Raw genomic sequence first — 11,774 nt, forward strand, 5'->3', positions numbered from 1 at the left:
ACTCACACACATTCATACACTGATGGCAGAGGCTGCCATGCAAGATGCCAACCTGCTCATCAGATGAGTGCGATATAGCGCTTTACAATGTTTCTAATGCTCACTCACCCATTCACACACACACATTCACACACCAATGGCACAGCCATCGGGAGCAATTTGAGGTACCTTTCCCAAGGACACTTCAGCATGCAGACTGGAGGAGCTGGGGATCAAACCACCAACCTTCTGATTAGTGGACGACCCACTCTACCTCCTGAGCCCCACAGCCGCCCCAAAAGGTAAGATGTTAAGTCTCTATTCATGTCATTACAAATATTAAGCAGTATCCTGAAAACAGTCGGTGTGGTTTCATAACATGATAGAAAACTAAGGCATCAAAGAAAAGTGCATTACATTAAAGACACCACATTTCATGCACTAACTGCATGTTTTACCATTTTATCTCCTCATCATAATGTCAGATTTCTAACTCTTTTCTTTACAAATGCTACTTTTCATAATGTTTATTTGTGTTACAGCGCAACCAAGCACAGTCAGTATGAGCTATAGTCACCTGACCTACATAAACCAAATAAAAAATTATATATGCCAACTAATCATCATTATGTTTACTTAAATAAATTATGTTTCATAACATTTCCAAATCTCATGGGGATTACGAGTCCCTGTCAAAAGAGGAGACGATTATGATTCACTCGCAGCACCATTCTCACAGAGACTAATTTTACTTACTAGAAGAAAGATATTAAAATAAGAAATCCCAGATTTCAGGAACCAAGTGGGGTTACATACCATGATTTCAATTCATACTGCTGGACTGGAAAGCACTTTTTTATTTCTAATGAAATCCATGCAATCTCATCCCAGACTATAAAGTCTATTATTTCCAGAGCAAAGCAGAGCATTTTGTCACAGAATCACACAGAGTTTGGATGTGTGCCGTAAACTACGGTACACCTTTAGACGTTCCTTTTTACTCGTAGTTGGTCTGACTACCTGTGTGACCACAGGCATGCTCTCTACAGCCCGTCTCTTGTGGGCACGGTGCAGCAGGATCCTATAGACCCCTGTGATTGAGCTCCTGCAATCCTTCCCCTGGTTGTTAAGGATGTGTTCAGAGGTAATTCCTAGTGTCTCCAGTGCTGCTTTTACCTCCATCTCTTCTGTGTCCAGCTCAGATGGATCACTCTCTGCTAGGTGGGATGGGTCCAGTTTAAAGGGCTCCATGGCCCGTGGGAATTCCACAGGGAGCAGCCACTCGCAGCCCATCATCTGCTCCACTGTGCAGCGATCAGATGGTATAGGCTGGAGGATGCCCCTGATCAGCCTCTGGCACACCTCTGGCACCCAGGAGGGCAGAATGTAGGCCCCCTCCAGGATGCATCGCTTCAGTTTGGCTACAGTGTCTGCCCTGAATGGCATGGTGCCTGTCACCATAAAGAACAGCATCACCCCCAGGGCCCAGATGTCCACAAAGATGCCAATGTAATGCTCATCCCGAAAGAGCTCAGGAGCAGCGTAAGGTGGGGAGCCACAGAATGTGTTGAGTGTCTCATCGCGGCGACTCAACGTGCTGAAGCCAAAGTCACCCACCTTGACACAAGAGCTGCTGGTGTAGAAGACATTTTCTGCCTTCAGGTCACGGTGAATGATATTGTTTTCATGCTGTAGAACAATGAGAAACTGAATTATTTAAGTATCATCTTCATGATTATATGAAGTAAGACTAACTATGACTACAGGTGATAATATATTCCATTTATAGCAGTCGGTATAGGTTGTCATCTTAATGGTTATTTGACTATTAAGATTGTACTTAAATCTGACACAGGTTGTCTTTAGATTGATGTTTTCTTTTCTTTTGTTTCACTTAAACATACCACTTCAATGTAAACTTATATGTGCTGACCATGTGCTTAACAGCAGAGAGGATCTGAGCGAAGACAATCTTGCCATCAGTGTCAGAAAGTTTCCCTTCTGTAGTTATCTTGGTGTAGAGCTCCCCTCCGCCTGCGTACTCCATCACCAGGTGTAACCGTGACAACGTCTCCACCACCTAAAGAGGGAGAAGAAGGATAACACGTGTGAATGCTAAGACGCAGTATAGTGATCATTGAGACAGCCTCTTGGGATTGGATAAAGGTCATACATAATATAAATCAATATGTTTGAGTGTATGTGTGAGTGTATGAGTTAAACCTCATAGAGGCGTATGATGTTGGGATGGTGAAGTTTCTCCATGCTAGAAATTTCTCTGGACAGCAGCCTCTGGGTCTTCTGATCCAGCTTGGTTTTGTCTAGGATCTTTATGGCTACTTTGTCTGGTGATGGAGAGGGAGAAGACAGAAGTCAATGATCAGTGACACATGAAACACAGTATTATAGACACATTTATCCAGAGGAATCAGTTGTACAGACAGAAGTGGCATTTCAATACAAATTTGATAGGGAAAAGAAAATCAAACTCTCTTTTTTTATTAATATATAGGTGCTTCATCATTAAAATAAATAATAAATAAATTAAAATGATAAATCATGCATTAGAAATCCTATGTACCTAGAAGAATAAAGAAAATGTAAGCCTGGTTCAAGCTAACACACAAAGAATTCCCATTGCAGTAACCAGGCCTGATGCTCTGCTCTAGATAATTTGATGGAGGATTAGCTGTCCTCAGAAACCAATTTTCTTGATTATATTCTCCCAGGGGGTCAATTCTCACTTTTAGCCCTATCTTAAGAAGAAATTTGCTTTTGTAAGTGCAGGAAAATTGCTCCTTTCCTGTAATACTGCAAGGACTTCGGGTCTGAGAGGATTTGCGAGGTGAAGTCAGAGTGAAGATTAAATATGTCACGAACACACGGTGCTGGATTAGCTACACTGTCTTAAAATCAAATTAAATTTACCACCTCTAAAAGGGTCTTGGAGGAAAATGGAACACTTATATTATTTTAAGGGCCAATAAAGATCAAATTCACATATATCAAATTCAAACAACTGATATCTCGACTGTATTCATTTAAATGATTCATACAGAGGATTAAAATAGACCTCAGGTAACTGAATACAGAAAAGTTCTTAAGTGGCAAAATGGTGTTGAGATATCTAATTGTGCATCAGTATGCATTATTGAGCCTGGCATTTGGCTCCCCGTCAGCTGTGACATAGCTTTCAATAGGGGCATTCAAAATGCATTGCAGCTCATATTGTTTTTGGAGGTCTAAATGATACCACCTACACGTGCACACACACACATTCTTTTTGCATGTGCACACACAGTACAGTGCACAGCATGGTACACACAGAAATACAGTCCAACACGTATAACCCTGCAGACGGAGCATGCACACACACACACACAGACTCATTCTCCTCTCTCTCTTTAGTCTTTGATGAAGCATGCAGCAATTTTAGCCGTCGCTAAGGAAACTGGAGATCTCTAATCAATCCATCTGTTCAAGGGCAGCAGACAGTCTGTCTCTTTGTGGTTGAATCAGCCTCCTGTTCAGGTCCACATCGCCTTGTTAGTGAATTGCTACATAAGGACACACTTGCTAGTGTTGCAGCCCATTGATGAAAACAGCTCATCAACCAAATTATCACTTAAGTCTAATAGAAAGTCAGAACAGAGAGAGAATGAGAGATTCAATGGATATTCCTTTAAAATGTTCTAGCTTCTATCAGTGATATCTTGTACTCTGTATGACTTTTATGTTCAGTTGATGTTTTAATTTGCTCCTGTACTCCTGTAAGTACAGTTGCATTTAATTTGTGTTCTGCAATGTCTTACCTTTGGTGAGCGCATGAATTCCTAGCTTGACATGGGAGAAATTTCCACAGCCGATCTCTCCTCGAATTTTGTAAAAGCCGATTCTCCTGCCCACTGTTAGCTCACGGACCACCCTGCCATCAAATAACATGACAGAATATGTAACACAAAATGTTTTTTGCTCTACCACATACAGTGGAGCTGCCATAATAAAAATCTCAATAAAACACCTTAAAATGCACCAAATAGGTACCCTAAAATAACTTACAGCCATGCAGAAAAGCCCTCTTGATCCTTACCGATCATCCTGGCACATATCCAGGTTCAGTCTTTCCAATGGAGTGAGGCGGCGGATGGTGGCTCCCTCATCATCTGTGTTGATGTCTGAGCTGTCCTGGCGGCTCCAGCGACTGTACCTCTGGCCACCGGTAACTCCAGCTGTGCCTCCCACAGAACCTCCGACAGATTCTCCATTAGACTCCCCGGTGTCAGCACCAGAAACTGAGTCGCTCCCAGCGGTGCCTGCTGCCCCCGACCCCCTCGAGCCTGCTGTCCGGGCCCCTGCTTCAGCCCCATCTGGGCTGCTCTCGGAGGGGCAGACAGCAGTCATCCTGCAAGGGACACCCAGGGTGAAGTGGGCTTAGCTTGTGGCTGGGAGTGGCGGACTGCACAACAGCGGAAAAAAAAGCAAAATCATTTTTTCTGTGGGTAATTTTTGTTGCATATTTCTTCACAGCAAACTGTGAAAATTATGGATTGCTCTAATGCATAATGATGAGCCTTGTCCCCATATGAAATGTATACCATTGCCTTTTAAAATATACCTAATTTAAACTTAAAGTCTTTATAATGATATGTAAAATTTGATCAGTCAAATTATATATATATACCTAACTGCTTTGCAAGACAACAAGAAGAACTACAAAATCGACAAGAACTACAACATATCAAAAACTTCAAGCCCATAATAATATTATGTCTTATTTTTCTGATCTAATCATATCAGATTAACAGCACATTGGTGTTGTGAGACTTTTATTAACTAAGAATTAACAAAGAATTACCTCCCGTTTTTCTAATGTGTAGACAACAGCTTCAGTATTAGCCACATACAGAACACACAAACAGAGCACACATACTGCAATGTAAACATTTTTTTATGATGTATTATGATGATCCACTCATTATTGCAGAAAATGAATAAAATTAATTGTCACACTCTCGCCAATAGAGTCAATGTAAAAACATAAAGCACATTCATAAAAGACAAAAACTGTGACTTACCTTCAGATATATGAGCCATTTTTTAGAATTTTCAGTGTCCTTATCCAAATTTCATATCTGTTCAGAAAACTCAGTCAATAAATAAATGTTCTAAAATGAGTGTTTTCCTGTATTTCAACCACCAGTCTTTCCAAGAACCGCCAGTCCATGGACCAAAGCATATGCTGCCTCCAGATCTTCAAAAACCTGCTGCAGCTCAGAACTGGTCTTGCCACAATGGATCATCAGGGGCAATATGTCATGTGAATCTTCAATATGAATGTGAATCAGTTATAATCTGGTTCCATTTCAAGAATCAACAATGGTTGAAGCCTTACTTTTCCTTAGAGGAGGTGAGGAGGCTGGAGATGAGATAGATCATATGTTATCGGATTCATGCTCACTGTTGTCACTTACTGATGAGGTCTGCGCAGTTTTAAAGGGCTCTTTTGAGTCTCCAAGGTATAAATAGACCACAGGTTGAGGAGGAGGGAAGAGGAGCTGGATGAAGGGGGTTGGAGGAAAGAGGTTGAACAGATGATAGTGTCAGGGCACAGCGAGTGAGACAACCTGAAATAAAGCAAAAATAAATGTCATTTATTTTCATTTTTGTGCCCACGTTCTTTTCCTTTTGTTTTCTGATTCCTATATTTAACAGCTTAAGTGGTTACTTACTTCCTGCACTAATTCACCATTTTGGCATTTTTAAATGAACAGGCATCTGTGCAAAAGCACTGAAATCTTACTTTACAGCCCTCCATGTGAAAGCATTCGTGTGCATATATCCATACAAGTGTGCCTCAGTATCTGCATGTGTGTCTGTTAGTGTGCATTGTAATCCTTATTTAATTTAGTGCTTGAGACCTGCTCCAATGGCAGTGCAGGCTGAGGTTGCCTTGACAGCCAGAATAAACAAGAACCTCATCACTTTCTACCAAGAAGATACTATACTTTAACATCCTGAAAAACCAGCATGACTAATCTATTTCATTTCAAATGCAGAATAAGAGCAAGGTGTACTCATGTGTGATGTGTGTGTGTGATGTGTGTGTGTGTGTGTTTGTGCGTGTGCGTTGGTGTAAAAGTTTGTAAGTAGGTGATAATTGCATGCCACTCAAGGAACAAAGCTCTAACAATGTCCCCTGACAGGGAAGAGAGAAAGGGTGAATCTGAGGTGAAAGTGAACCCTGATTTAACAGATATACATATGTCCTCTACTAACAATTCAATTCAATAAAAGAAACAAATTACAATGTTTAATAACTCACATTATCTTTATCACCACCATATACAGCAATAGAAGAAATGTGGCAACTTTTTTTTTTTTTTTTGCTACGGGTTTTGAGTTGTTTCAAAATTATACTGTAAATTGATCTAAATTGATCTAATTTAATCTCATCTCTGATCTAATTAACTGAATTTATATTAGGTAAACTGATTCTCCATTGTCTCTTAGTAGTGGTGTTCAACAGAGTAATAGCGTGCACACATGATACTTTCAACCAGCTTAAGTTGATTGTTCCACGATCAACCTGACACCTGAATTTAAAATACTATATCATACATAAATACTTTACCTGCTGTACGTCCTGCCAAGTACTTAAACTACATGAGTGTTGCCACAGTCATTGTTTAAACTGTTGGCTATTGAACTATCTAATGTCCCATCAACAAAAACAGGAAAATCAATTTTCCTTCAGTATTACACAAATTTGTGTTGTGCAACAAAATGTAATCTAATTATTATAAATTGTCTTTTATTTATGATGTTCACAAGAGGACATGATGTTGCATGCAGTGTGTATGGCAGGAGTAGAAATTCTCTCATTCATCTCTATATTAAGATGAATGACTCTATGTTAAAGCCTTGCTAGGAAATCAAAGCAATTCTCTTTTGTCAGGACTACAGTCTCCCAGCCTTCAAACACCTTCCTGCCAGTCTGCCATAATTATCTCAGCATTGATCTCAGGAAACCTAAAAGGACTTGCTGAGAGAGGAGAGGCCTCCACTTTACAGCACAAAGCAACAAGCCCTGAATATCAGTCTTTTATGTGTGCAAATACAAAGACTAAAGGACAACCATGCATGAGAAAAACACATTAATAATGAGAGGAGAGCAAGAGGAGCTCAGGGACAAGATAACCATCAGGAATTTAGATTTCCGATAATCTGTCTTGTAACAGAGCCACTGCAGTGTCAAATAACTTATTTTGAACACAGTGAATCAATGATTTTAAGTTACTGACTGGATCTATTGATAATTACTTCAAGTGGAGCCTGGAGATGAGTATAGTTACCCATATTGCTTTGGGCTTTGCTTCCACTGAATAACAGATCTACTTGGTTGCTTGGCGATGGACACTGACTGGGTGTGTTTGTTTGTCTTTTTTTCAGGCTGAGGATAAGGCATCGACTGGCACTGAGTGTCAAGAAAGAGAGCACACAGTGCCACGTTTGCGGTTATACGGTGCTGCATTGAGCCTGAGAGTACCCATGTTAATTATGTGTGCCTGCAGACTGATGGATTCATACACACACCAGCACACACACAAAATCAGTGGAAGAATTGTAAACTTTATAAACACACTATCTGGCTCATACCTGTCTAATAAATTGACTAGTAAAGTAACTTGAATCATTTAGTCGTACTGATTTGCAGAAGTTCATTGTTTCTAATATTTATATATATATATATATTGGCTGTTGATCAGACAAAGTAAGCAATATGTGTCTGTTTTAAAGCTTCAAAACTTTAAGAGAGTATAGCCAAGAGTATATTGAAGTGGTGTTCGAAAGTTGAAGTTTGGTTGTTAAAAGTTGCGTCAACCATTCTTAGTGCATTAGAAGATGCACTGACTCAGAGAGTGTAATCTCCATCACTGGGCTAATGCTGCTGATTTTGATGCCAAAAAATACAACCATATTGTGTATCACATCACTCTCCAAGCCAACAGCACAGGTGCAACCTTTAAATGAATAACATTTCTCAATAGCGGAGTGTGGAAAACATCCTGAACCAAATGTTCTTTTTTTAAGATTTTACTCTATTCCAAAGACATATTCATTAAAGAAACACTGCAACTTATCACTTTTGTCTACAGTAACATGATTATATTATAGACAGAATAACTTCTGTGAGAGCAATCTGAATAGTCCACTTTGTCGTTTCAAGTTGGAATAACACAGATGAATAACACATGCACTTGAATACGCTGCTTAACAGAAACATGTATAATTGTGCAAACAGCCAGCCCTTCATCAGTAAACACAAGCAGCTTATCCAAGAACTCACCAGACATCCGATCACTTGTTTGATCCCTTAAGGGAAGGAGGAGGATTTGCCTGATGCACTCTGCTGCTGAACACACTGCTAGCATCAGCAGCCTCTTCACACACTCCAACAACAGAAAACATGAGTGCCCATCCACAGCAGCTGTGGATCAAGAATTAGTCACTCTTTCCATCTAGACGCCTGTTTGTGCGTTTACTTAGACGAGGTAAGAGGAGAGAGGAGAGAGGAGCTGCTTCTTTCCAGCTTTGAAACATCTATCTGTAAAAGAGTCCCTCCTCTCTGTTTTGTCTTGTTTAACTGTTTTTTTTCTCCCTGCCTCCCATCGTGTCCATTCCCTCATTCCGCCTGTGCTTGTATCCCATTCTCTCTTTTTCACTGCTGTTATGCATTCAGACACAAAGGCAACACTCGCCCCAACGCACACACATTCACACACTTTCTCAGACAGACACATGCACAAGCACACTCACGTAAATACATACACAAAAGCGCGTGCACGCCGACAGTGAGCTCTCTCCACACAAAGCTCCAAAGTGTGTTATTTGAGACGTACGGCTGACGAGAATAAAGAGCTCAGCAGTGAAAGAGCTGCGACAATGAAGACTGCGGGCCCTAGGAACGGAGAGGCAGACCCCTCTGGAATCTATGGGGCAAATATTTCTCATTTCCAAAAAGACAGACTGACCTCTAAATCCCATCCCCCCTGACACACAAACGTACAAAGCACTCTGAAATAATTCAGACCTGCCTTTGCAGCATCAAGTGAAATTGATGATAAACACATGTGGTGGCAGTTTCTGTAATAAAAGACTCACAAACCACAGAATGTCCTTCTGGGTTTAATATCACATTTGCAAGCCCAGTACAATACTATACTATACAATACAGATACAGAGAGCTGCTATCTTAGGTAAAGTACAAAGTCATGCTCTGAACAGTCCATTATTATACCCTCAGCAGAAAGGTACAGCCGGCCTCCTCCTGTGAACTGTGTTATCTTTAGACACACAGTTCGCTATCATACTTCTCAGCGGACAGTGCAGTTAGCCTTCTTTTCCTATGTCTACACAAACACACACATTCCGTCATTGTCCTTTCAACAGACAGGTGCTGCTGGCCTCTGTTATCTCTACAAAGTAGTTTCACTTCACACAAGATCATAGAACATCACCAAAGTATAAGTAGCAAAGTATCAGAATATGTATAAGATATTGTATTTAAGTATACATATTGCATTTTTCCATTACAACATACAATGCATATATCCACTGAGCAGCAGCACATCTACATGAGCAGCATCATACTACTCTTTCTGCACGGATTTTATATATATTTTGCTTTACTTTCTTCTTTGTATGTGAAAAGACTCATTCTCATTCATCATTGCTAACCTAATGCAGCTGTGTGTGCAGACACTGTTATAACCCATGCCTAACAATGCATAAAAAGTACCGTACAGCTCTTGCAGAGAGCGAAAGACAAAGAGAGCTTTAGATGTCTCTGAGGCCTTATCAAAGTTACCATGACACTGTTTACAGGGAGCACAATAACATAACAATGCTGTAGACACTGTGAATCCTGCATTTGGTGGCTCAAATCAGAATCTATTTGGTCATTTATTTCTTCCCGCAATAAAGAGCCATCTGAGTTTGGCATGTTCAGCACTTCAAAGAGGGTTTTCATCAAAGAAAGAACACATGGAGCACAATGTTTCATCTGCTCTAACTGATTGACCATCAAAAGAATAAAAAACAAGAGAAAATTTAATTCAGGCGGAAGTAAACACTGACACTGAAAAATATGGAAATGTATTCAGTTTCTAATCCAGGCCTATTCTGAATAGAAAGATTGAGATAGGTTTGAAAATATTACTTTTATAAGGTAAAGATTGATTATCTGCTTATTTTTTCAATTAGGAAATAGGAACTTCTTGAAGTATGCCAAAAACACATACATCATGTAGTTAAAGACACAACATGTGGCATCCTGGTGGCTCAGTTTGACAAGACATGTAATGTAGGGTCATTTTGTCGTCTAAATCTGTCCGGCTGAGTCATTCAAATGAATCTCCTCTCTCTCTCTCTTTCAGCAAACACAGAACACATACGATGCAAATAAATCAAAGTCAACACATTTTATATCATCACTAAACAGTTTCAGGCTGTTTACTCTCTGTTCCTAATAGCCTCAGACAAGTTTTTGGAATGACTCAACAAATAAATAGCTTTTCTCTGACACGCACATTTTATAATTTGTATCTGTGTAAGTCTTAACCTCTAAAAGTACAGAAGTGATCTATTACCCCCAGGTTAGATAGATGTTCACTAAAGGCTGCTTTCCAATCAGTCAAAGTGTCCTGCAGACAAAAACTAGGTTATGATGGATGCTGTATAAAGACAGGTAAAGTGTGCAACAGGTGTTGGAGCCTAACTCCTATCCGTTCCCTGGCATTATCTAGCCTGCCTGCTCAAAACAGGGGGTTAATCAGTAAATCATGATGGATCCCCAAAGCTGATGAACAGTGCATGTGCGTGCGTAACTGCCAGGTGAGGCACTGATCCCTTTCAGGAGTGATGCGTTGAATTAAAACGGCCACCGTCATTACGAAATGAGACGACAATATAAGAAAATAGCTGGTGACATTGTAAAAAAAAAAATAGATTTTGACCCTCATGTTATATGATATGAGCTATATACCACCTTAATATATACATTTAAGAGAAGCTGCTCGCCAACCGGGATATAATATCTTGTAATTGTGATGTGTTAGACTTTATACGTTTATTCTCGCAAACATGCAAGCTTTCCACACACAAATAAACTTTCGAGTAATTAAATCATGGGGTGCATCACTAAACTGATTTGTCTATCTGCGTCCAGTTAACACCTCCTCGCAGCAGGCCATTCCCTATGAGCCAGCGCATTTCCTATTATAATCCTATCAGAACCGAAAGACCGCAAAGATTTGTGAATCTTACCTTGATAAATACCTTCATGGAGCCGTGACGATGAGCTTTACCGATTTCTCTGTAAAAATCATCTTCTCGGGTGCCGGGTGACATTGAGCGCACCGGTTCTGTTGCAGCTGCTCCCCGGTGTTGAGTCTGTCGCGAAGGAAATCCGCTTGACTGGCAGGTCAAACGACCAATCAGTGGCGGTCTGAGGAGTCCACTGTGCAGCTTTTATCCAATCAGAAACAAGAATTGCAGATCAAGCCGCAGGAGCCCTCTAGTTCAGTACCACAGGAGCTGTCCAGTGTGTGAGATTCTCCAGGTAACCCAACCTGTGTGTCACCATGGTCGCTGGTCGGGCTATTAGCACGACACGGGGCCAAGATGGGGTCAGAGGACCAACAGGGACACTGACAGGATTCCCCAAAGTGCCCTGGAGTGATCAACATCTCGACCAAACTATTCTCAGAGAATACATAGGGGCGACTGTTTGCTGA

At 40.6% G+C, this 11,774-nt stretch overlaps 1 protein-coding gene across 4 annotated transcripts; it reads right to left on the reverse strand.

Annotated features, from left to right (window-relative positions):
* Positions 1–223: 223 nt before the first annotated feature.
* Positions 224–11,404, reverse strand: nim1ka (NIM1 serine/threonine protein kinase a). 4 transcript variants are annotated; one of them, XM_042421860.1, is made up of 7 exons: positions 11,305–11,404; positions 5,451–5,603; positions 4,070–4,381; positions 3,792–3,904; positions 2,203–2,324; positions 1,913–2,059; positions 224–1,668 (listed from the first exon to the last, which is right to left on the reverse strand). In XM_042421860.1, the coding sequence occupies exons 3-7, from the start codon at positions 4,378–4,380 to the stop codon at positions 913–915; spliced, it is 1,449 nt and encodes a 482-aa protein (XP_042277794.1). In that variant the 5' UTR covers position 4,381; positions 5,451–5,603; positions 11,305–11,404; the 3' UTR covers positions 224–912. The 4 variants fall into 4 exon arrangements, with proteins under 4 accessions (XP_042277794.1, XP_042277793.1, XP_042277792.1 ...); XM_042421859.1 differs by having other exon boundaries at positions 4,070–4,435; XM_042421858.1 differs by having other exon boundaries at positions 4,070–4,435; positions 5,055–5,603.
* Positions 11,405–11,774: the final 370 nt, after the last annotated feature.

Source organism: Thunnus maccoyii, chromosome 9, assembly GCF_910596095.1.
Source record: "Thunnus maccoyii chromosome 9, fThuMac1.1, whole genome shotgun sequence".
Taxonomy (NCBI): domain Eukaryota; kingdom Metazoa; phylum Chordata; class Actinopteri; order Scombriformes; family Scombridae; genus Thunnus; species Thunnus maccoyii.

Coding starts and splice junctions, on each gene's coding strand:
- nim1ka (XM_042421860.1), bottom strand. CDS start 4,380: ATGACTGCTGTCTGCCCCTCCGAGAGCAGCCCAGATGGGGCTGAAGCA. Junction 3,905..4,069: donor GATATGTGCCAGGATGATCG/GTAAGGATCAAG, acceptor ATTTGATGGCAG/GGTGGTCCGTGAGCTAACAG. Junction 1,669..1,912: donor TCTCTGCTGTTAAGCACATG/GTCAGCACATAT, acceptor ATTGTTCTACAG/CATGAAAACAATATCATTCA.